The 22,439-nt window shown below is 43.1% G+C and overlaps 1 protein-coding gene across 2 annotated transcripts in view; it reads left to right on the top strand.

Annotated features, from left to right (window-relative positions):
* The window catches only part of VEZT (vezatin, adherens junctions transmembrane protein), a 197,753-nt gene that overhangs the window by 132,065 nt on the left and 43,249 nt on the right, over window positions 1–22,439 (top strand). For both annotated transcript variants that reach the window (XM_086919066.1, XM_086919067.1), the window contains exons 7-8: window positions 7,510–7,657; window positions 13,899–14,230. In XM_086919066.1, coding sequence (XP_086775192.1) covers window positions 7,510–7,657; window positions 13,899–14,230 — 480 coding nt within the window. The remainder of the gene's footprint in view (window positions 1–7,509; window positions 7,658–13,898; window positions 14,231–22,439) is intronic.

Consider the following 22,439-nt stretch of genomic DNA (forward strand, 5'->3'; position numbering starts at 1 on the left):
GGTTGTGCTCGTATGCAAACAAGACATAGAGAAGCCCGGGAGTGGTGCGCGCTTGCTTGTGCCTGCCGCTGCACGCGAAGAGAGTAGTCTGCTCATTTTCAAGCACTGCACTCGTGCTTGTGGCGCACCGTCTGCTCGCTCCCGCAAAGTGGATGCCGCCACAAGCACGAGTGTGTGCTTGAAAATGACCCGAGCGACGGCTAAAGGTCCTCCTATGCAGCGCATGTGTGCTGCGTAGGCGAGACCTAAAAACGTGACGTCATTAATATAGCAGTGAACTGTAATTCATGACAGGCCAACTATACATTGAACAGATGAGCAGATGTGTGTTGCAAGCAAGCCTGTAAATCTCTATCGCTGAAACGCCAAGACATCTTGAGCCTTGTAAAATATCCTGTTGAAGATATTGGCCAGCTAAGGTTTAGAGGAAGCCAGGATAAAATATTATAAAATTGTGTGTGTGTGTGTCTGTTCTAGCTTGTGTTAACTTAAAAACATTTTTTCAACACTACTTAGTTGCATATTTTACTCTGCATTTTTCTGTAGCGAGTGCCACTGCAGCATTTTTGCTTTATCTTTGTGTTTTTCCAATCATGTTTTGCAGGTATGACTTCCTCACTAAGTATCAAACTGGCACCACTCAGGTGAAGGAGTATAAACTGTGCTGTAAAAGGTGTTGAGGCACCGAGAAAAAAACAATTCTTTCAGCTATCAGGATTTGAAAAATGCTTTTTTTTTTTTTATTAAAAGAAAGAAGAAACTTCATAAGCGACTGTCCCTTTAAATGAATATGTATTTCCAAAAACAAAAATTATTTCAAAACAATGTAATTTTTACATTTTATTAAGTCTTACAAAGATATGTACGCGTTCCTTAATGTTTCTTTTGGGGCTTTTGGTCGATAGAGTCAACATTAAACATAAACACGTGAAAAGTCACAACAACTAAATCCACACAATACAAAAATAGACAACTTTCGAAAATGAATAACACATTACAAATAGTTTAGAAGGTGCAAACAGGGATTATCAGGACAAAAAATTGAGATAGTTCAGTTTATCAGCATCAAATACTAACAGCAAAAAACTGAATTCATTGTAGGATTTTGTTCTTGCAGAGCTCTGCCCTTACCAAATCATGATATGCTTTAGAGATGTTACGTTGTTAGACAGTGGTCTATGTTGTCAAGAGTAGATGGTGAAAACCATAGACTGTCTACGTTGGACAGGTCTCATCTGCCATTAAACGTTAGTAACACATGTGACCATCTTATCAAACGATTCATCTTGACTTTTTTAAGTATTTAATATTTTTTGAAAAGTCATCATTTTAGGGGTTGTTCGACCGTCTTTCTCTCTTGTTCGATTGTAGTCGAAAGCATTATCCATCCAATTTGAAATGCCACCATGGCTGCAAGTACATCCCAGAGCAGGGATGCCCCACAGTAGCTCACAAGGGCTGTAGCCATGCCTTGTTTTCTGGATAAATATTGACTAAGTTTGTGATTGCCAGTTACCTTCTTTATAAGTTTAGTTAAATAGCTTTGATGTTAAGGTTGGTGCTCCAAAAAGATGTGCACACCTCCTGCAACTCGTTACAGTGTCAAATTTGGTCAGAATAAAATGAGATAAGAGGGGACCTAAATTCAAACTATGGGTGTCTGTCTTACAAACATACCTAGTTTGGTTTAAAGCATGAATTAATCTCGAGTTCTGGTAGTTACCCAAGACCATATACTTGTCCTACGTTGTTTTGCTCACTATGCTAGTCTAGACCGAGACCAGTCAAAGGCAAATCACTCTTGGTCTTGCTGCTATAGGCCCAGCACAAACAGCCAGACCAATCACCTCCCTCTAAGGGAACCCGAGTAGTCTCAGATTAGTTTCGGCCTTGTGGGAAGTTGCTGCTTGAGTTGAGTGGTACAGTACACAAGGGCCCACGTCTTAGTATACCCTGTTGGACTTGTGGCATCGCACAGAGAAAAACAAAAAAGAGATGTTTGGCCTGTATGTTTGTGATATTTCTATAGTGCAGACTTGATCAGAAGTCAGCGGAGCATTGTAGAAGGACAATGACAAGCATTAAGTAAGTGAGTGATAAGAGAGGAATGCTTGAATTTACCTCAGCCACTGGCAATTACTCAGCCGAAAGTCTCTAGCTACACATCAAAAATTAAGGCCTAAGCAGGCTGAAACCAATTTGACATTTTGAGTCGGATCATCTACTGGCCCAGTAGGTGAAAAATGATATACTGGAATGCAGTTCTGGGCAATTGCCAGTGGCTAAGATCAATTTTCTTTTGCTCAATTTTTGGGCATGGTACCAAGAAAATCTATTCCCATTTGCGCAATATTTTGGTAACCTATATTTAGTACACAATATTTCTAAATAATGTATGTGTAGTAATAATATTCCTACATGCAACCATTGTGTTTGTTACATTAAAATTGATACTAAGCCAGCTATCGAGGGCTGTTCACTGCAATGAAATAATCATGATTTTTTTTCCAAGGTGTTCATGGTAAACAATCTGAGTGCATAATGTGTGATGCTTTTTATTTCTCCTTCTCTTTTCTTGCCAGGCTTTCCTTTTGTGATTGCAAAAAACAAGAAATCAGTGTAGATTTAATTTATTCTTATTGGGAAAAGGTAATTGTTAATTAGCATTTGTACAGCACAGAGTGATAGGCAAAGTGGCACCTACTCCAGTCATCCTTAACATTGATAGGATCTGTAAGAATATACTTTTATTGCGTGTTCTTAGTAATGTATATTGCTGGAGTTTTTAATATAATACAAACGTGTTTCCAATAAAAGAGTTGGTTCTCTTTACATTTCTTTCATCCTAGTTATAAGATTTGTTTATGTTTTCATGCATTGTTTTATTTGGGTTGGAAACACTGGCTGATTTGTGGTTTGCTCCACAATTTGAAGTTATTTGCACCGACAGATGAATATCACGCGGTGCCCATCCCACTGTAACTGCGCCGCTCGAGAGGCCGAGGAGTCTGGGTAATTTTGTTTCCATGGCAGGAGTGCAAGGATGCTCTTCTGTAGGAGGAAATAATTGTAAAACACAGTCCACAAAACAGGGCTTCTAATTAAGTGAATTAATATCCATTGGTATACCATTAGTATCAGAATAGCAGCACACAATACAGAATACATTGTATTGTATTGTATTGTATTTCATTCTTACATAGCGTGAACTGTCATCCTACGGGTATCCTGGCGCTGTAACCTAGACAGATGGAGTCAACAGAGACTGACCTGATTGTTAGTGGGGGGCGTTGCTCTCATTCCTGGGGAATAGCCAGGTCTTCAGGGTCTTTTTGAAGCACTGCAAAGAGCTAGCTTGTCTGATGCTCTGCGGTAGCTCATTCCAGAAGCGTGATGCTACTGTGCCAAAAGCCCTGCCTCCCATCCGAGATTTCTTAAATCTGGTAGTTATTACCAGATTTGCGCTGGAAGAGGGAAGGTGTCTGGTAGGCCTGTACCAGGTAAATCTCTCTTGCATGGATAGAGGGCCAGTACTCTGCTCAGCTCTGTATACAATGCATAGAGATTTGAAGCTAACTCTATCCGTAATGGGCAGCCAATGGAGATCTCTCAGAGCTGTTGTGGTAGATGAGCTACGTTGTCTGTTAAGTGCCAGCTTTGCAGCTATAGATTGGACTCTTTGCAACCCCTGCAAGATGTATTGTGGAGCTCCCAGATACAAGGTGTTACAGTAGTCCAGCCTACACAGAATTATGCTCCTCACCACCAGAGGTCTAGCCTCATTAGGTAGAAGAGGAAGAATCTGGCGAAGCGCTTTTAGCAGAGCAAAGCACACACTGATCGTTTTGTTAGCCTGTGACAGCATTTGAAGATTTTCATCCACCAGGACATCCAGGTTGCGTACTGTTTTGACTGGGGCCAGGGGTCAACCTCCGGGGTAAGTCTAAACTCACGCGGTAAGTGTTGGCATTTTGGCAGCCGAGTAGTATACCACCTCTGTTTTCCCCCCGTTAAACTGCAAAGAGTTTACTTTGACCCAGCCAGAGACTCGACGGATACATTCCTGGAAGGTGTCCATTGACACCGCATGCTTCCCTTCCAGGGAAAACACCAATTGGGTGTCGTCGGCATAGTTGACCAGATCTACCCCATAAGATTTTATAATAGGGATCATGGGGCATAGGCATATTTTGAAGAGAATGGGGCTTATTGCCGAACCCTGTGGCACTCCATGACACACCGGAGACTTGAATGAAGCAAACGGTCTCTTTCGGATAAATACGATTGCAGCCATTTCAGGGCACGACCTTTCACACCCAGTCTCTCCAGCCTTCCTATCAGCACTGCATGGCTTACCGTGTCGAATGCGGCCGACATATCCAGCTGCACTAACACAGATGAGTTACCATTGTCTGCTCGCATTCGCAGATTGTCCAATACAGTTACCAGAGCTGTTTCCTATCCCATGGCCTGGTCAGAAGCCGAACTGATCCCTATCCAGTAGGTGATTATCTTCAAGGTAGCTCGATAGAGACTTGCTAACAGCCTTTTCGAGAATTTTTATAGGGTAAGGCAGGAGGGATATAGGCCTGAAGTTAGCTGGATTCGTTGGGTCCAGAGAGGGCTTCTTGAGCAGGGAAGTGACCACTGCCTGCTTCCATGCCTCTGGGACCACGCATTCCTCCAAGGATTGACCGCAAATCTGTCGCATCCAAGGGGATTCTTCTGGCCCATACTCCTTCCAGATCTTATGGGGGAGCGGATCTAGGGGAGACCCACAGGAAACACTGAGCGAGACTGTTAAAAAGCACTTTAGTGAGTGGTTGAAAGCACTCCATTGATGATTCTGCCCAGGATTCCTCAGCTAATACCTGGGATAGTGTCTCCTGGCTGATAATATTACCTGGATCAAAGCCTCCAACAATGTTGGCGTTCTTCATCAAAGAAGGCGGCGATTTCATCGCAGAGTTTCTGAGGTGCAACCACTTTGTTGCCCGTACAAGTGGGAGTGGAGAGATCTCTTATAATATTAAAGAGTGCTTTTGTACTGTTAGGTGCTTGTAGGATTGAGCTGGTATAAAAGAGTGCTTTAGACTTGGCGATGGTCTCCTTATATTAAGCCTGCACTAGTTTCAGTTGTTTTCTGTCTGATTCTAGATGAGATCTTCGCCACCTCCTCTCAGCCTGTCGGCAAGTGTTCCGCATTAATTTCAGTTCCTCGCTAAACCAGGGAGCTGAGGGTTTCCTTCTATTCTTTTTTCTTTTCATGGGAATATGCCGATCTAAAATATTGGTGATGTGATTACAGTAGTTTTGATAGTTCTTATCCACTGAATCACCTGAAACAAAGAAGGTCTGATTGGAGAATATTGGGTCTGTGCTGTTTTTAGACAGTTTGGCCCAGTCTCTTCCCCTTCGAAAGGTCGCTAAGCAGTTTTTATTGTCCGTGTAGTTGGGTATAGTGATCCTAAAGTGGACTAATTATTGGTCAGTCCAGTTTTGGGGCAGTATATAAATCACCACCCTCTCTGACTGATTCGCGAACACGAGATCCAGCACGTGTCCTCCTGAATGGGTTGGTTCTTGTACTTACTGGTTTAGGCTAAGGTTCTCACATGTATGTCGCAGGTCTCTCAAATGATTGCCTAGGATCCCATTATCCCATAAGTTAAAGTCTCCTTGAAACATCACATTGGAGTGTGTCAGAGCCAGAGCAGCAATAGTGTCAAGCAGTGCCCGATACTGAGTGTCTGAGCCTGGAGGTCTATAACAGACCACGCCGGTTAGTAGTCTTCCTTTTGTCTCCTACAAAGTGAAGCCCAGTAACTCAATCCCAGCAACCTCCTCAACCTGTAGGGGTGCGAGGTTCCATCTTTCTTTGAATATTACCCCGACCCCCCCACCTCTTCCAGAGGCCCTAGGTTTGTGAAATATCTTATATCCTCCTGGACAGGCAAAGCCCAGCTCAACAGATGAGTTAGTGCTGGTCCAGGTCTCTGTGATGAATAAAACATCCAGGTCCATATCTTCTAACTGACTTGACAATTCCTGCTGTGTTTTACCAACGATCTCCTGTTAATCAGGCCACATATTAAAACAGCACTACCCTGTGACAGAGCTACATGATATTCCCCTCCCACTTCCCACTCACCGCTACTAAGCAGCAGTTCCTTATAGTATCTTATCTTGCCTTTTTCCAGATGGGCAGCGTTACTGGCGCTAGGCGCGGCTGGTGTGCGGACGGTGCGCGGAAGGGCACAGACGGGCTTGCATTTGGTGCACCATCGGCACGCCCGTTCCGTGCGCTGCGCGCTTGCATTACCCCTCCTAAATAGGAAGGCAATTACAAGCTGGCCAGCCACTAGAACGGTGACCAAGATGGCGCTAGAGGAAGTGCAGTTTTCCCTGAATCCCGCTGAAATAGTGAGGTGAAATGAGGAGTTCTTTAATGTGCGGGTAAGTGATCAATTTATTTTCCAAAAAATATTTCAAACGATTTAGCGTTAATTAAAAAAGTTACATCAGACCCCCGTTTGTAGCCTCGCAGCAGCAGCAATTAAGGATCAAATGCGAGCGCCTAAAATAGGTGCTTCTTACACCAACAATCAGCGCGTGTCAAAACAGATTACAACAGTGATGTGTATCACTAAGGAAGGCACCATTTAACACATAGGCAGGTATCAGTCAAAGGCGGGCAACATGCTGACAATACCACCCATACTTTGCTGCAGCAAAGGGTCCATGAAGTCTGCCACCAGTGATGTGTGACACCGGGAACGAGGGCAGAAAGGCAACTCAGGTCCCTAGGGCCGCTAGCCGTGACCATGACACCTGCTAACACGCCAAAGTATGGGGGAAATGGCTTGGGGTGGTGGTGAGATTGATGTCATTTTCTTGGTGTGCATGTTTACTCTTGCTAATGTTTTACTGTACTGATATTGGCCTCCCTCGGGAGCCGGCTGTCTGTTTCAATGTGACCTGTTGTAACTGATAGACAACAATACTATTTGCTTATTAAAAAACATAAAGTCCCCTATCTTGACTCGCTGGAAAAAGGGTTTCGACAAAAGTCGAATACTGGAAAATCTCATATACGAGTCTAGAGTGTGCCTAACAACCACAAAAAGATATGGTGGAGTTGGGAGGAGTGCTGAGAGATCGAAGGAAACTCCTGATATGTGCCATCCACAGTGACTGACTGTAAAGTGCTCAGTGATGAAGCTAAGATGTAAAAGTAGATTTATTTGTATGGTTTCCGATTTCTGATGAAGAATTGCTATGTCCGCTGAACTGATATCTTATAACTGTGTTTGTGCTTATGCTGCCAACAGTGTATTGATTTATTTTGTTGTACCATCTGAAAACCGGAAATCTAATGTAGAATTTGTATTTTTTTTTACTTAATGAGTTCAAGCTGATGCTTGTTTGTGGCACTTATTAATCACAGAGTGACTTGTTGTTGTGTTGGATCAGTAATGCTTCTGGTGATTGCCTTAACTGTGTGTGAACCTATCCACTGAACTCTGAGATTGACAATGTGACCAACTACATCTGCGTGGTGCCTTTGAAAGACCTGCGTCTGGGGCTGAGCAAGGTGCAAGTGTCGGAGGAGGAGGCGCACAACCTCACAGACGGCTTCAGCCTGCCAGCATTAAAGGTAATCCACACCATCGAATTAATCTGGCAGCTGTCTCCTTGGAAGTGATAGTGAGCATGCCAATCCCACATTTAGTCGGTTTCCAGCATGTTTATGCTTTGAGTTCCATTCCCAAACGTTGCCACATTTATGGAAACCGTGATCTCACATATATTTCTGACAAGAGCTTACAGTTCTGATTCCTTGATTGATCCTACTTGCCTCTTCATGTTGTAAACTGCCCATCATAATTTTGTCTGGTGTACTTCTACACAATGGATCTTGCTGTGGTTAAGAAGACCCGACCCCAAGCCATGTCACATGGAGAATTAATTATATAATAAGGAATTAGGACCTTTCCGAGTGATTTGCAGGCTCCCTAAAGTTAAGGTCTCACCTTGAAGATAGTCTGTTTGGTGGCTGTAGGACCCAGTTATTTGGAGCAATCTTTGCTCCCATTTTCCTTGGATGCCACAGACCCTTGATGGTCACTTCATCGACCGCAGAGGTTTAGGTTTTTTTCTTTATGAAACTGCATACAGTCATTTTACTGTGGTTGCTACTCTCTAAATGTTGTTATTCCTGGTGCTCTAGTTTATTTTCCCAGATTGGAACTATAACGTTAGTTAATCCTGAGGTGCCTGGTTCCCTGCTCTAGCGCTGGGCGTTGCTGTATACCAGACCCTTCACACTCCATTTAGGACAGCTTCAGCCTTACAGAATTCATACAGATCTTTGCCAAAAGAGGGGAAATGTCCTTAATGACATATCTCGGAGGTTTTTCCGAAGGTCATCCTGCCTTTCGTGGTAACCCTTTTGAAGGACGAGTTTGCTGCTGTATTGTTTCACTGCCCAAAGTCTACCCATAATTCTTCAGTGATATTTAACACTCCTACAGTCATAAGTTGGAGAACTTTGCCTTTACATTTTCTTACTGCTTTTGAGCTTTGTTAAAACTCGGTAAGCAGTTAACGTCTGTTCTAGAGTCCACTTAATCCAATATGAAGTCTTTATTTGCGATTTCCAGAAAAAGTATTGGCTACTCAACAACTTAATGTGCCTTCTCTAAAGATTTGTTTGTAACCTGAAGTTCAAATGTTCAAGTCCCCGTGGCTAACTCTACCTTGCACAATTCCAAGGTGGATAAAAGAAAATACCATTGTCTTGAGTGATTGTAACGCATTTTATTAGTCCCAGTAGTAATTTCTGAATCCAGTTTGAACTGTGTGATTGGTTCAGATTGGTTACTATTATCAAATAATTTGGCTGCAGAAGCGTGTGCCTTCTGTTTGCACATCACAATTTTAACAGCTCATCTCGGAGTCTTTAATTTTGTTACGGTGAGAAAGCGTACTACGAAAATGAGTTTTTTTCACTCGCCACAACTGCCATTCATCCAGTTTTATCCAGGTTGGGTGAGTGATACATACTACAGCCACGAAAGGCAAAAATTCTTTTATGTTTTGGTCAATTAAAACCATAACAATTTTACTTTTAAATTACTCAGATCTAATTAACTGCCTTATCAAATAAGATGCATAAGTGTTAAATAAATTGTAACAGCGCCGTGTGATGCCACTTGATAAAATAGTTTACTGATGGTAACTTTAAAGAAATCTGGTTGTTTGAATGAAATAAACAGTTTGGATTGAAAAATCAGACAACAAGTAGGAAACTACATAAAGTGCAACAATGCTAACAAAGTGCCTCTGAAATCACTACCTTAGCTTGACACAACTATTCATATTAGTATGGGAAAATGGTTACATTTATGCAATCTAATTTTGGCCCTCACCATTGACAGGATAGCCAAGACTGACCCAGTTGTGTTCTCAGCTAACAGCCTGTTACATCCCTTCAGTATTCCATATGTGCAATCATCATGCAATGCATCTGATATTCCAAGAGAGTTTAGATAAGTTCCAGATAGGATTTTAAATAGACTTGCAGGCACTGATTGTACTTTGTTGAGTATTTAAGCAGTACGGCCTTTCCATGCATTGAAAAGAATCTGTTCAGTTTGCAATTCAACTGTTGGATTAAAACTTTCTATTATCGTTTCTCTGCATGTACGAATGCCTCTGAGATTAAAACTCTGTTTTAATAAAAATGGCTTGTGGTATGTATAAATGGGGTATGTACAAACCAGGTGTATAAAGTCCTCTTTCTTAGCACCACAAAGTTTACATGCTGTTGTACTTTTTATTTCCAAGTGTGCTTGACAACCCAGCACTGGCAATTGGCCAAATCGAATGGCCAGCAATTTTCGCTTAATTTGTGGAGGGAATGAAAGTCTTAAGTACAGGGCTGGTTTCAAGCTGTCAAGCATGAGATTGACGATAGAAACCATTTTTGATCTTTCAAACACGTGTGCATTTTTGCAGCTTTATTCACCGCTTGTTTGAAAGTCAGAAAGAGCAGGTTCTTATTCCCGAGTTCTATTAGGTTTGTTGATTTTTTTTTTAGGTTTGTTCATTTTTGAGGTATATGGGTATTTATGATAAGTGGATTTAGGATCTTTTTGCAAGGCTTTCCATAATGATGTTTAGTAAGCTTTCTTGATCTGACTTTATTTTATACCAGCACTTTATTGTGGTGTACGTTCTCCCCAATATTTGATTTGCAAGCCCAAAACTCTAGTCGAACTTATGCCGAGATGTCATTTGGGGAAGACTGAACACCTGCTTAAAAGCGCTAACCAGCAGGCTGTCCAAGAGAGCTGCATCCTGGCCTCACACTGCAACACTAGCATATGCCACGGTACGTAGCAGTTTAGCCGCTATCACTGTGAGAAGTGGCTTAAAAGAGAAACCATTCAACTTCTGTGCAAGACTGTGGAAAGGAAAATGAATGCATTCCGTTTCTTTGACATGTACTGTTTTTGCTCAGCGAAGTTTGCGCTGTTGTCTAGCAAGTATTTCTAGCTGTTGACCTACTTGTCTCATCCAACATATTTTGACTGGGATCCCGGATCGATTGCTGATAGTCATTGTTTTACTTTCTGTTGTATTGATCTCAGGCCTTGCAACGTGCAGTGTACTGGCTGCGAGCGGAGGCTGCGAGCTGCATGCCGGGGGGGGCCTGGAAGGGCGGGCAGGAGGTTTGGGTCTTCAGGTATTAGATTTAGGTGACCGGGGCCTGGACAGCTGATATTTCGCAGTGCGTGAAGTCGTGCTGAGTTGCTGTGACGTGTGACTCGTAGTAAAAAGAGTACTTAACATAGCGACTAGATTGACGCATTTGGTGAGGTCAATTCAAGTTTCATTACTTGATAAGTGAACCCTTGAGGGGCTCTTGTTCATTTCCCAAGCTTTGCAGACCACAAATAGACATCTTGAAACGCCATTGATTTCTGGTGAGCAAATGGGCGTTTAGACATCTATACCTTTAGCGGTATTGATATGACTGAGAAAGGCATTGTCCCAGCTCAGCTCAGATAATCGTGAGGTTGGTGTGCACGATGGGTCCAGTAGCTGCCCTCAGCTGATATCACTTCTGCTACAACCCTTGCTACTGGAATGGAGAATTTGTTGATTGACACGGTCAGCAAATCCACTGCAGCCCACAAGCGAGGTAACCTTTTGAGGTTCAGTGAATACAAAACCTGCTTCTGTTGGCTATGTTCAGTTGTACCGCTGCTTTCAAAAGTTTCGGAAGACCTATAATTCTCACATCCCTCCGTATTCCATAGTAGCCATTTTAGGGCTTGCTTACATGGTGTGCCTGGCTGTCCTCCTTCATATATGATGGGTGCCATCAGCACTTCTAAATGACTGGATAAGCTGTTTGCAGCTGATGGTTATGAATTCAGATTACCGCCAACTGTGCTTGCTGTCTCTCCGGTGAGAAATAAATTCAGATAATCAGAGGTGTGCATTGTGAGCAAATCCTATTTTACAGCTGCGCTCTGCAGGCCAGAAGCTAAAGTTTCCAAAGTGGCTTCAGACTGTTTGTTTTCACTTCTTTAGTCAAGTGCTAAAGTGTACCGAATTTAAACACAGCAAACTCTAGGCAAACATTGCATTCTTGCAGTCCACCGACTGCTTCTAGGTGCTTTTTGTTGGCGATTTTTTTTTTCTTTAGGTGCATGTTCTGTGGCCAGGCTTTACTTGCAGATGTTAGTCGGCTGAGTGCCTTGTCCATACTGAGCCTTGTCAGTTCTCTTACTGCTACTCATTGGCTTTTCTGCCAGTATCATGAGTAGGTTTGTGAATTTTCAATTGGTATAAATAATCAAAAATGAATAATATTGGACTTAAAAAGCCCATTATAAGCACTCAACAATATACCAGTGATAAATCACATTTCCACCTTATATGTTCTAATTTGGCCACAAGTATATCTAATGCAGTTCGATTTTGGAGCATGCTTAACAGTTATATACAATAAACTAATTTATATTAAGATGATGTATCCTTAGACTCTTGGGCCTTTTAGAAATTCACAACAACAGCAGGTAAACAGAAATAGTTGTAAAGACAAACTTGAAGACATCCAAGGATTTGACTGTGCAGAGGAGACTCCATTAGGAAGAAAAGACCCCGTCCTGTTGGCATCATTTGATTTGAGTGTTGCTGTGCAGGCAAAGCCAGTTGAGGTGCTCACTGCTGAGATCTGTCTGTGTCCCACCTAAGGTGCTGGGTTCTATTCCTGCCAGCTTACTTATCTTTCCACGGTCCATGCTGTCAGTGGTGTTGAGCAGCGTGTTGATAAGAACTTCTATTTATCATGCTGCAAACTAGCAAAATTATGGTAGCCAACACTATATGAAATATTATTATTATTAACATTGGGATTGAAGGTGGGACAGTAGGTCTACCAAAATAAATAAGCAATAGAAGATGAATGACAACAAATTGAATGATTTATGAAAAACAATTAAAAAAAGATGCTACATATATCAGACAATACAAGGAATCAAAGCAGCATGCCTTGTGGCTCAGGAACTACCACTACCGTTGACAGCAGAGAATTGAAATCAAAAGATGATACATTGCTTGTTGATCACCACCACCTGTAATAGTGGCCATTTTACCAGTGTTTTCTAAAGTCACACATTTTGTAAATCAGAAGGGCAGTTTCTGATACCAATCTAGATACAGTTGCACATTGGGTCACCGAGCGTGCACATTTTAAAGCAGAGCAGGGCGCTGTTTCCAGACACACTAATAAAGCTAGAAAGAATCACAGCACATGATCAAGTTATGCTCACGTATGGGACTGTCTCTAGTATCAACATAAGATAGAAAAGCAGACCAGCTTGTAGAACAGAAAACCATAAATAGGGATATAATTGAAATCACCGGTGACTACTAAATCCTCTATAGGACGACGCAGAAGATCAAGAAATACTAGTAAATGCAATTCAACATTATTACATTCTGCAGTTTGAACATCAGGATGGTGCCTGCCAGCTGTTCTTGTGGGGAATAATTGAGTCTTCCACATCAGTGGCCGATTCCCCTTGCTGCCTATCACTGTAAATGCAAAAAACCTGCCCAGAACTAGAGACAGAGATGCCCTGACTCCTCTGTATTAGCTCATGAGAGATTAGTTTGTGGTGAATGTTTTGGGGATTGTTTTCCGGTGTCAACTATGTTTGGAAAGTTATTGAATTTTGGTCGCTACTGACCTGTGTAGTCTTTAAATCAGTTATTTGTAGGCCAGGCATGCAGGACGTTAAGCAGACCTTTTGTGCCAATTGCCTACATTTTGCATATACCTCTGAAGTCGATCTCAATCTGGCACCCTCTGAGTCCGTTTGAACCCCAACACTAGAAGCACAGGTTCCTACTAAGGCATATTGAAACTGCAGAACCTTTTACCACTGCTCCAAACCTATGTAACTGCTGGTTCCTAGGCCTATTAAAATTTGACTTCCACGTGCTTCTGGGGTCAAAAACGTGGCATCAAGATCGATAACAAACGTGAGAAACAGGAAACACATTTTGTCAACATTAAAATAAGTACTGTGTATCCCCTTCTGTACTTACTTCAGCTACTTACTGATCGTACATAAAATCTTCAGCAAAAAGACTTTTCCATTCCATTCACCCTGAAAAACCCTCCGCACCATCTAAGTCTCAACCAGGATCCCATTGCATTGCATTGCATCACATCTTCTACACTGCCAGTATCCTCAGTTTGTTGTGTTTCTAAACAGATTTCTTTTAGGGCACAACACTTCCCAATGTGTCTGAAAAATCTATATAGAATGCTAACAAACAAAATAAATAATCTTACTAATTGTTCTCTTTTTAAGGTCTTGTTCCAGCTGTGGATTGGGCAGAGCTCAGAATTTTACCGGCGTTTGGCATTGTTGCTCTCTCCAGAGAATGAGTCTCCTGGGCCACTAACAACTCTGGAATGTTTGCCACACAGTATTTGGTCTGATGTGGCAATGGACTTTCCACACTCTCAGGCCACATGCCTAGCCGAACTGAAGCGAAGTTATGAATTTTACCGGTACTTTGAAACCCAGCACCAGTCCGGTTCAGAACGCTCTACCAAAGCCAAGCAAAAGATGGGGGAACTGGACAACCTCCACCGCGCCATCCGCAGCTTACAGCTTCATCTCAAGGCTTTGCTTAGCGAGTGAGTACACCAGAGACCACAGAAAATGTTGCTTGTGTGCTGTGGCTGTAGGCAAGCTTAATCTATGGATGATTTGTTGGAGCATAGATCTTGAAAACTGTTACAAACCTGGAAACCAAGTCCACATTTCCCAAATTTCTGGTTGGTTTCAAGGTCAATGAGCGGTTTTCAATCCCGGTGTGTTGGGGTACTGGGTTCAGCAAAGGCACAATTTCTCTGAGGCTGTGTGGTTGACCATACCAAAGGTAACACACTAGATTTAAGCACAGTAAGTATTCTAAACATTAATGGCATAAAGCGCTTGTTCTGCCCAGGATGCACACCTAGTCTCCTACTCTTCTGATCCAACTAGAAGACTTCAGTGTCCTTTTGTTTACCCCTATTTTATGCACGATTATTCTGTAGACTACTGCGTTTTACCAGACTCTAATCGTGTTTTTTTAAAAGAACATAATCAAGATGTATTGTTTTAAAAAATAAATATATTTTAGTTGAAAAAACTGCAGAATAACGTGAAAATTCTGTATATCTGGTTTCTTTGGGGATTGTTTTAGCATCTTCCTGTCACTTCATTATATTGCTCTGTTTACACGGCTAAATGCAAATCTCTTGAATCGCCTGAGCTCAATGAGGAAACCAGTCACATATAGTGTAATGATGTAACTCTGCCAAAACTAGTGAGGGGCCAATATTTTCAAATAATTTGACCCCCCCTCACAGATACAGACACTTGACCGAGCAGGACCTCTAGAGTTTGTCCCCCTGCACCTCAATGTTCACAGGGTCCAGTCTTACACTGCTGGTGGGATAAGACACAATCACCAGGTAGTTGGAGATAAATGGGTTTGAAGTTTACTCTTTTTACCTGTACGTGGCTAGTGTCTGGACCAGCTGTGAAGCCAATGCCCTTTTGTCAGTCATTGTGACCTCTAAAATGTTTTACTCTGCGTAGTGACTGCCTATTAATTACTTTATCTGGGTGGGAAGGTGTTTTTGTATGTGGCAGAAAGGTAGCTAGGCGTGTGTGGATGTACTTCACATCCCTTACAAATTCTTTCTAATAATAAATAGCATCACATCTTCTGAAACCCAATTGCCTTCGATACAGTATTTTGTAGAAGCTGAACCTTTTTCCATTTTGCCTCAGAGTTTCTTGACACCTTTATTTTTGCAGGGAACCGTGTATCATAACCTTGTAGTTTATCAACAAGAATTAGCTTGTTTTTTTTTATTAGAAAATGTATTCAAAGCGAATATGTGCATTGCTTAAATAATTTGTGTTCAGTATAAAAATATAATTTATAAGAAATTCTGTGAAGTTTCTTGTGTAATTACATGACTGATGTAAATATTGAACATTTTGTGCCGAAACTGCTATGAAACCACAATATTTCTACAGTAAGCGTAAATGGACCATGCGTAAATGGATCATGTTAGGCATGTGGCAAGAGGAAGTCTGCAGAAATACCGCATGGTGCTGAGGCGACAGTGGCCTTCATCGTATTGGAGTGGCAGGAAAAGTTGGTAGATTGGCAAAATAATGGCCCAGTCTCTAGCTTAGCTCTTGACCCCTTGAATAAGTGTGGCACTGCTCTCCTCACACATTCTGCTCTGGCATCCGTGTTGACTGTTGTTTGTGGTAATTCCCTCGTGCTGCCGGGCCAGTTAGTTCACAGCCTTCTCTGAAGCTGGCAAGCTAATGACGTAGCAAATTAAATGTTAGTATTTGTTTTGTTTACAGTATGTACAGGCCATGGTTATGACAATTTAAGTTGTTTTCCTTATACGAGGAACATTGGGGCATAATTTGCATCGTTTGTTCAGCCCAGTAATGCAGCGGGAAGTGAAAAAGCTCTTTGAATCTAAACATTTCCTTCCCGTTTGTAGACATTTGGGAAACTTGTTCTGATGTTGGGGAAAGTACCGGTCAATTTTGAGCAGTATATAGTATTAGCTATGGGCGCAAATAGCATGTATGTATATCTAAGTTATTCCCATTTTGCCATTTTTGGGAAGAATGTCGATAAAGAACACAGCTATTCCATTTTGTAATAGTAACTTTTGTAGTAAGATCACTATATTGTGTCATCCTCTGAAAGTCATCCGTAAGATGGTGACCAGCATGAATCCTTGCGTGCTGTCTTAGTATAGCAACTTTTTATTAAGTGTGCACATAGTTCTATATGCTAAGTAGCTACAACATACATTCCATATGTTTTTTTTTTTTCAAGAGGGCAGAGTTCTAGACCCAGAGGTGGCAATTTGTCATGTATGTTTTTTCATTGATCCCTTGTAAAAACGAAAACCTATTTGATTGGACTACTGGAGTAGCAGTGTGACTTGCTAGCCAACATACCCCGTTGAATCTGTGTTAATCCGTCCGCTCTGGGCGTCTGCCAAAACCTGCTACCGACTGAAGCTACAGACCTGCATACAGTGATTTGCTGTTTCGTTGGAGGGGAAGCAGTGTGACTCTAGAACATTGCAGCTGGCCTGTATTGCATTTTATGTGGGGAATGGTACAGTGGAGTGTGACTGCTGCCTCCGAAGGGAATTATCGTTGCCTTGTGTCCAGTGGGCCTGTCTGTTGTGATGGACCAGTGAGAACGGAGTGCATAGGTGCCCACAAATGATGGCACTGAAGGTGTCTCGAGACTGGGGTAGCCTGGTTCTTCTGCAGCGACCGTGTCCCTCCTATAGAACTGCTGTTTTGGTGGCTGGTGGGCTCCTTAAACTACACTGTTTTTCTATAGCGAACATAGGCCATCCCAAAAATCACTCATTTATTTTTTCAACATGAAATTTCAACACCAATCCAGACTGGCTGTAAATGCAAATTGTCATCAATTCGAGGAGAGGAAACCTGTGAGTACTGGGTGAATACTGAAGCGGGGACCACCCCCTGATGAAGGGCCAGATTGGCCCAAAATGCCCTGGGGACATTTGCACTTATCAGTACACTAGAGTGGTGTAGGAAAGTGGCGTTCTGTGTAGTACCCCCCTCCCCCCGCCCCCACACACTTTTTGCCAGACTACTGATGCATGTTGACTTGATGTGCCCTGGGTCCCTGCTAATCAGGTTCCCAGGGCCTGTGTTCTTTCCCCAAAACTAACCCATTTGGCATCCTTAGCCACAGGTCAGCCCATTGTAAATGTTACCACAGGTACCCAGGGCACTGTGACCGGGAAGACCTCTAAAGGCTGCAGCACTTATTGTGGCACCCTTAGAAGCCCTGTACCTTTACACTCACACACTGCCTTTGCAGGCTGTGTGTTTTGGTGCAGAACAAAGTGAAGAGTTGACATCTGTGTGCCATGCCTGCAACGTCTGGCTGGGTGCACTATACCAGTGGTAAGGGTACAGGTTCATGAGCCCTGTACCCCTTCAGTGTCTAAGTTATTAGACATTGTAAGTGCAGTGCTGCCATTAAGAGTATATGGTGCTGGGAGTTTGTCATTACAAACTCCACAGCGCCATAATGGTTACACTGAAAACTTAGAAATTTGGTATCAAACTCCTCATCACTTTAAACCCATACTGATGCCAGTTTGGGATTTAATGAAAAATGCACACAGAGGGCATCTTAGAGATGCCCCCTGAAAACTAACCTACCACTAGTGTCCAGGAGGAGTGGCTGCTTTCAGCTGCCACCACCAGACATGTTTCTGGACCCTGGGTCGAGACCCTGCTGCTCTCTAGGACTTGAAACAATGCACATCCTGGGACGAGGTGCCAAGCCTCCTCTCCCAGGGTGGGCAGGGTTCACGAAGGGGAAGCTTCAAAGGCTTGCCGCCTTTGTGAGATTGCCCAGACTACTCCCTACTTTCAGCAACTGGTTCTGACCCCACTTTGGGCTGGAGAACCAGCGGGAAAAACAAATGAGGAAGAGAGGTGTGCCCACCTCTGCCAACTCCACCCCTGAGGTGGGGGAGGCGAGGTGAAGCACAACTCTCAGACCCCGCCATCTTGCAGAATGGGGGGACTCGGCTAACCAGGGACAGGCTCATGCCCCCCTCCTACTGGAGGGTGGCATAATAGGGATTGTACCTACCCCAGGGAAGCAACCATTGGTCTGCCTTCTACCTACCTGTAACGTCCCTAAATATAGTATTTAGGGGCACCCCATAATCTTGCTACCTCAGACAAGAAGAAGAATAAGGACGAAACAGCTGTGCGGCAGCTAACAAGAGGAAGACCCCCAATGACTTCGCCCCAGCCCTACCGGCCTGTCTCCACCTCGAACCTGCTCCTGCGAAATCCCGGTGTGTCCTGCAGCCAGAAACCTCGAAAAACCCAGAAGGACCTGCCTGCCTTCAACTATAAAAGACTTTGTCTCCCGTGAACACCGGATTTGTTCATCTGCAACCTCTGGCCGGAAACAGCGAATCCACACCACTCTGCACCCGCCGGCCCGAGCTCGAGTGGGCAAACACCACGAGGAGGTGACCCTGGCGATCCTGACCCGAGATCCGGCGACCCCTAACCTGCCTCAAGCCTTCAGCCGACACCTGCAGTCTAAATCCAGAAGCCCCCCCAAACGCAACTAGGAGCTGGTAAGAAGATCCGACCCCAAAAGGCACCCCTGCACCCAATGCCCCAAGGCCTTGTGTGCCCAAACCGACGGTGCTTAACCAACCCCTAACTTCCCAACTTACCTCTCGAAGTGGTGGTCGCACCCAGAAAACCTTTGCCCCCAAGCCTGCAATGTCTTTACAAACTAGAGGTTCTCCATTGAAAACAGGGCGTCCAATGCCAAAACAGCACCCTGCACCCGGCCACCCTAGTGCCGCTGAGGGTGCACCTTTGGTGCCAATTTGTTTCCCCATTTGCCTTGAGCTAAAGTCCAGGAGCTTTGGTCCCACAACCCAGTGGCCTGCTTGCCAGCAGCCACCAACCGGAGGCCGCCTATCCCCCAATGGATAACATTGGGTCCCAGCACTCTGTACCAGGCCGCCCTAGTGCAGCTGAGGGTGTAACTAGAGTACATAGAGTACATCCTTGACCCTGGGGGACCCCCGAGTCTACCCCAGAACCTCAACCCCCACTACCAAATACCTCAAAACTGATAACACTATTTCTGGAAATGTTTGTGTGGAGTTTGAGAAACGAAAGAAATTCTTTAAATTGCATAATCTAACAAAAACGATTTTACTTACCTGTTTTCAGGAAATGTCTCAGAGTAGTATGACTGACTGACTGAACTATTTTTAGTGCGCTCTTATGCCGAGGCGTCTTGGCACTGTAGGACGGAAGGTATACTACGCCGTGTAAGCCTAGTAATCACAAAAGTTACTTACCTGCTATTTTACTGAAAAGCCTATTCAAGTCTAAGTACTGCATTTACTAAGTATTGCAGTTCTCTGCATCCATACTGTAAATCAAATCAAAGTGCATATACAATTATCATTCAAACTGTATTTCAGTTGCATTACTACTGTAAAGTACATATTGCTTACCTGTGCCAGGCTTGCTTGGTTCTTGAAAATAAAATAACTAAAAGAATATTTTTATACAAAAACAATTGGTCTGAAGTTCAGTCTTTGAGTGTGTGAATTAATTTGCTGACTGGGTGTGCACAACAAATGCTTAACACTGGCCTCTGATACTGTCTTACTGCTCGACTACACAACCACAAATAGAGAGTAAGGTTCTATCTAACTTTACCTCTGCCTACCTTTGGGGTTCCACTGGACTCTGTGCACATTATACCTCACTTTGGTATAGCATATACAGAGCCAGCTTCCTACAATTGGTGTTTAAATATCATGTTGAAAAAATAAAAGTATCACTTTATTAACCGCATCGCTGCTGCAGTGATTTTTGCGCTGTGCGGCTGTTTTCGATTAACCGCGATACATGACGAGCTCATCTCGTCATCCGCACACGTCACCCGTGGCTGATGACGAGCTGAGCTCGTCATCAGCATCGAAGGGGTTAAGAAACCTCAATAAGATGAGTGATTTTTTGGATGGATTTTGGAACCCAACCACTAGCCTCTTTGCAGTACTATGATCCCCAGCTAAAAATTTTCATAGTTTGACCTCCTTAGACACTGCTGTACAGACCAAACAGGACTTGCATGTATCTAAAGGCCAACACTGGACAAGGGGCTATTGATTTGTCTCTCTTACTTCAGGACTTGTGTACGGGGGTCGAGTGTGTTACCAGAACGTAAAAATGCATCTCTGAAGTGGAAGGCAAACTTCCTACCTTTGAATTAACAGTGAAGCAACGTATCGATTCAACCCCTCTGCTCAACACCAGGGCTGAGGCTTCAGAAGATTCCCCATGGGAACATTATTCATATTGTTGGCATCCCGGAGGGAGCCAAGAGAAATGGCTAAAATCCTAGATTTCTGCAGAAGATCTCTCTGCCTGCCTTTTTGAGAGGCTTGCATTGTATGGTGGCATGGCCTCACCTTGGCGCACAACCATTCATCATTAGGTTGCTGAACTACCGGGACATGCATACCATCTTGAAAGCTGCTAGATCTAACGGAAAACTATTTCTAAATGAGACCCTTAGAATGATTTTCCATGATTGTACAAAACAAACACAACGGCAAAGGAGGACCTTCCTAGAAGTAAAGGCAAAACTTAGAGTGATGCAACTAGACTATAGATTGTTATTTCCATTAATATTGTCATTTTCTAAAATAAAGCTGTTTTTCAAAACATTCAATTCGGCTGGACATGGATTGAAGAATAACCAAAGGTACATCTACAAAGCCCACACTTAAACTCCCATGGCCAGACCCATGAGGAACACCCTTGACTTAAGAGAGAAACTAGGGCCCAAAATAATAGATTGGTGGGCCCAGAATTGTCTCCGGTGTCTACAAAGCTCATGGAACACTTAAGACAGCAACATTAGAAATAGCAGGGTCCTTTGCTGATTACTATTGTACACTATATGCTGCTCGGCTCCTATCTGATAAGAATACTTTTCTCCCCTGAAACTGGACCGGATTTCTGTGCAACTCAATTGAAAAAACCTAAATTTACAGTTCCTGCGTTTAAATATCTGGGCATTCAACTTGCCCTAAATCCCTCGAGATGCAGTGAGCTAAATTGGCTCCCCTTAAGAAAGTGATCTAGGGACATATCCGAAACTGGGGCAGGCTGCCTCTTAATACTCTTGGCCGGGTGGCGTTCTACAAAATGATTTTACATCTCAAGATTCTTTGTGTTTCAGAATTATCCTTTCACAATACATATGCAATACCTCATTCAGTTACGGTCTAATGCCATTGCCTATGCTCAGGTCGGTATATGATGGAGACATGGATATGGCGGATATACACATCTGATACTGGGCGGCACAGTTGACCTTTAATAATGACTGGACATTCGAGGAGAGTGATGGCCCAGCCTTTCAGACTGAAGGTACTCCTTTAGGAGACGGAGGTTTAGTAGATTCTCTGTACATCCATAGGATAGGTTGACCGCCTCCCCCATACCATAGAAGAGAGCTTTCAGGTGGATGGGATGAGATGGCAAGCTGACCTCAATGAGCCCCTTTTGGCATGGGATAGCTCAAAAGCAAACAAGCCAGCTAAAGGAATTCGACTCTTGTGATATCATTGGTGTCTCCTTGTTGGTTGAGGTATAGCAGGGTCCCCATATGAAGTCTTTTAATACCAAACAATACGAATTTGAGCTGTAGAAGACACAATTCTTTAAATACTGCAATTATGCTACATTTTGGAGCATGACTGCCCTAAAGGTTCTGTGCTTTCTGAGTATAACTCTCATGGTGGCCCATTTGGTCTTAAAAAGAAATGAAAAGGGGTGTACTTTAAAGATGTATCGATCTTAAATCATTAACATTTCTGCTGACTAATCATTACTCATTAAGTGGGAGGAAGATATCAACACACTGGATTAAACTGGCTGGAGAGCTGCACTCCTTGCACCAGGGAACTAGTATTATTGACCAAATATTGTTTCTACAGCTTAAAAATGTTCATAGAGGTTATCTCACCCACAATTGCTTGCGGATAGCGGGATTAATCTATGCTCCTGCCTGTACCAGATTTCGTAAAGATATGGGCACTAAGACCCACATGGTGTGGTCCTGTCGTATGATGGTAACCTTTTGGAAATATGCAACCAATTCAATTAGTGAGACGCTGAGGAAGCTTATTGATCTTCTCCCCCTTACGTCTGTTTTCTGGAGATACTAGAGGAAGGGCGTGTTTCCACTGG

The sequence above is a fragment of the Lissotriton vulgaris genome, chromosome 1_1, assembly GCF_964263255.1.
Source record: "Lissotriton vulgaris chromosome 1_1, aLisVul1.2, whole genome shotgun sequence".
Lineage (NCBI taxonomy): Eukaryota > Metazoa > Chordata > Amphibia > Caudata > Salamandridae > Lissotriton > Lissotriton vulgaris.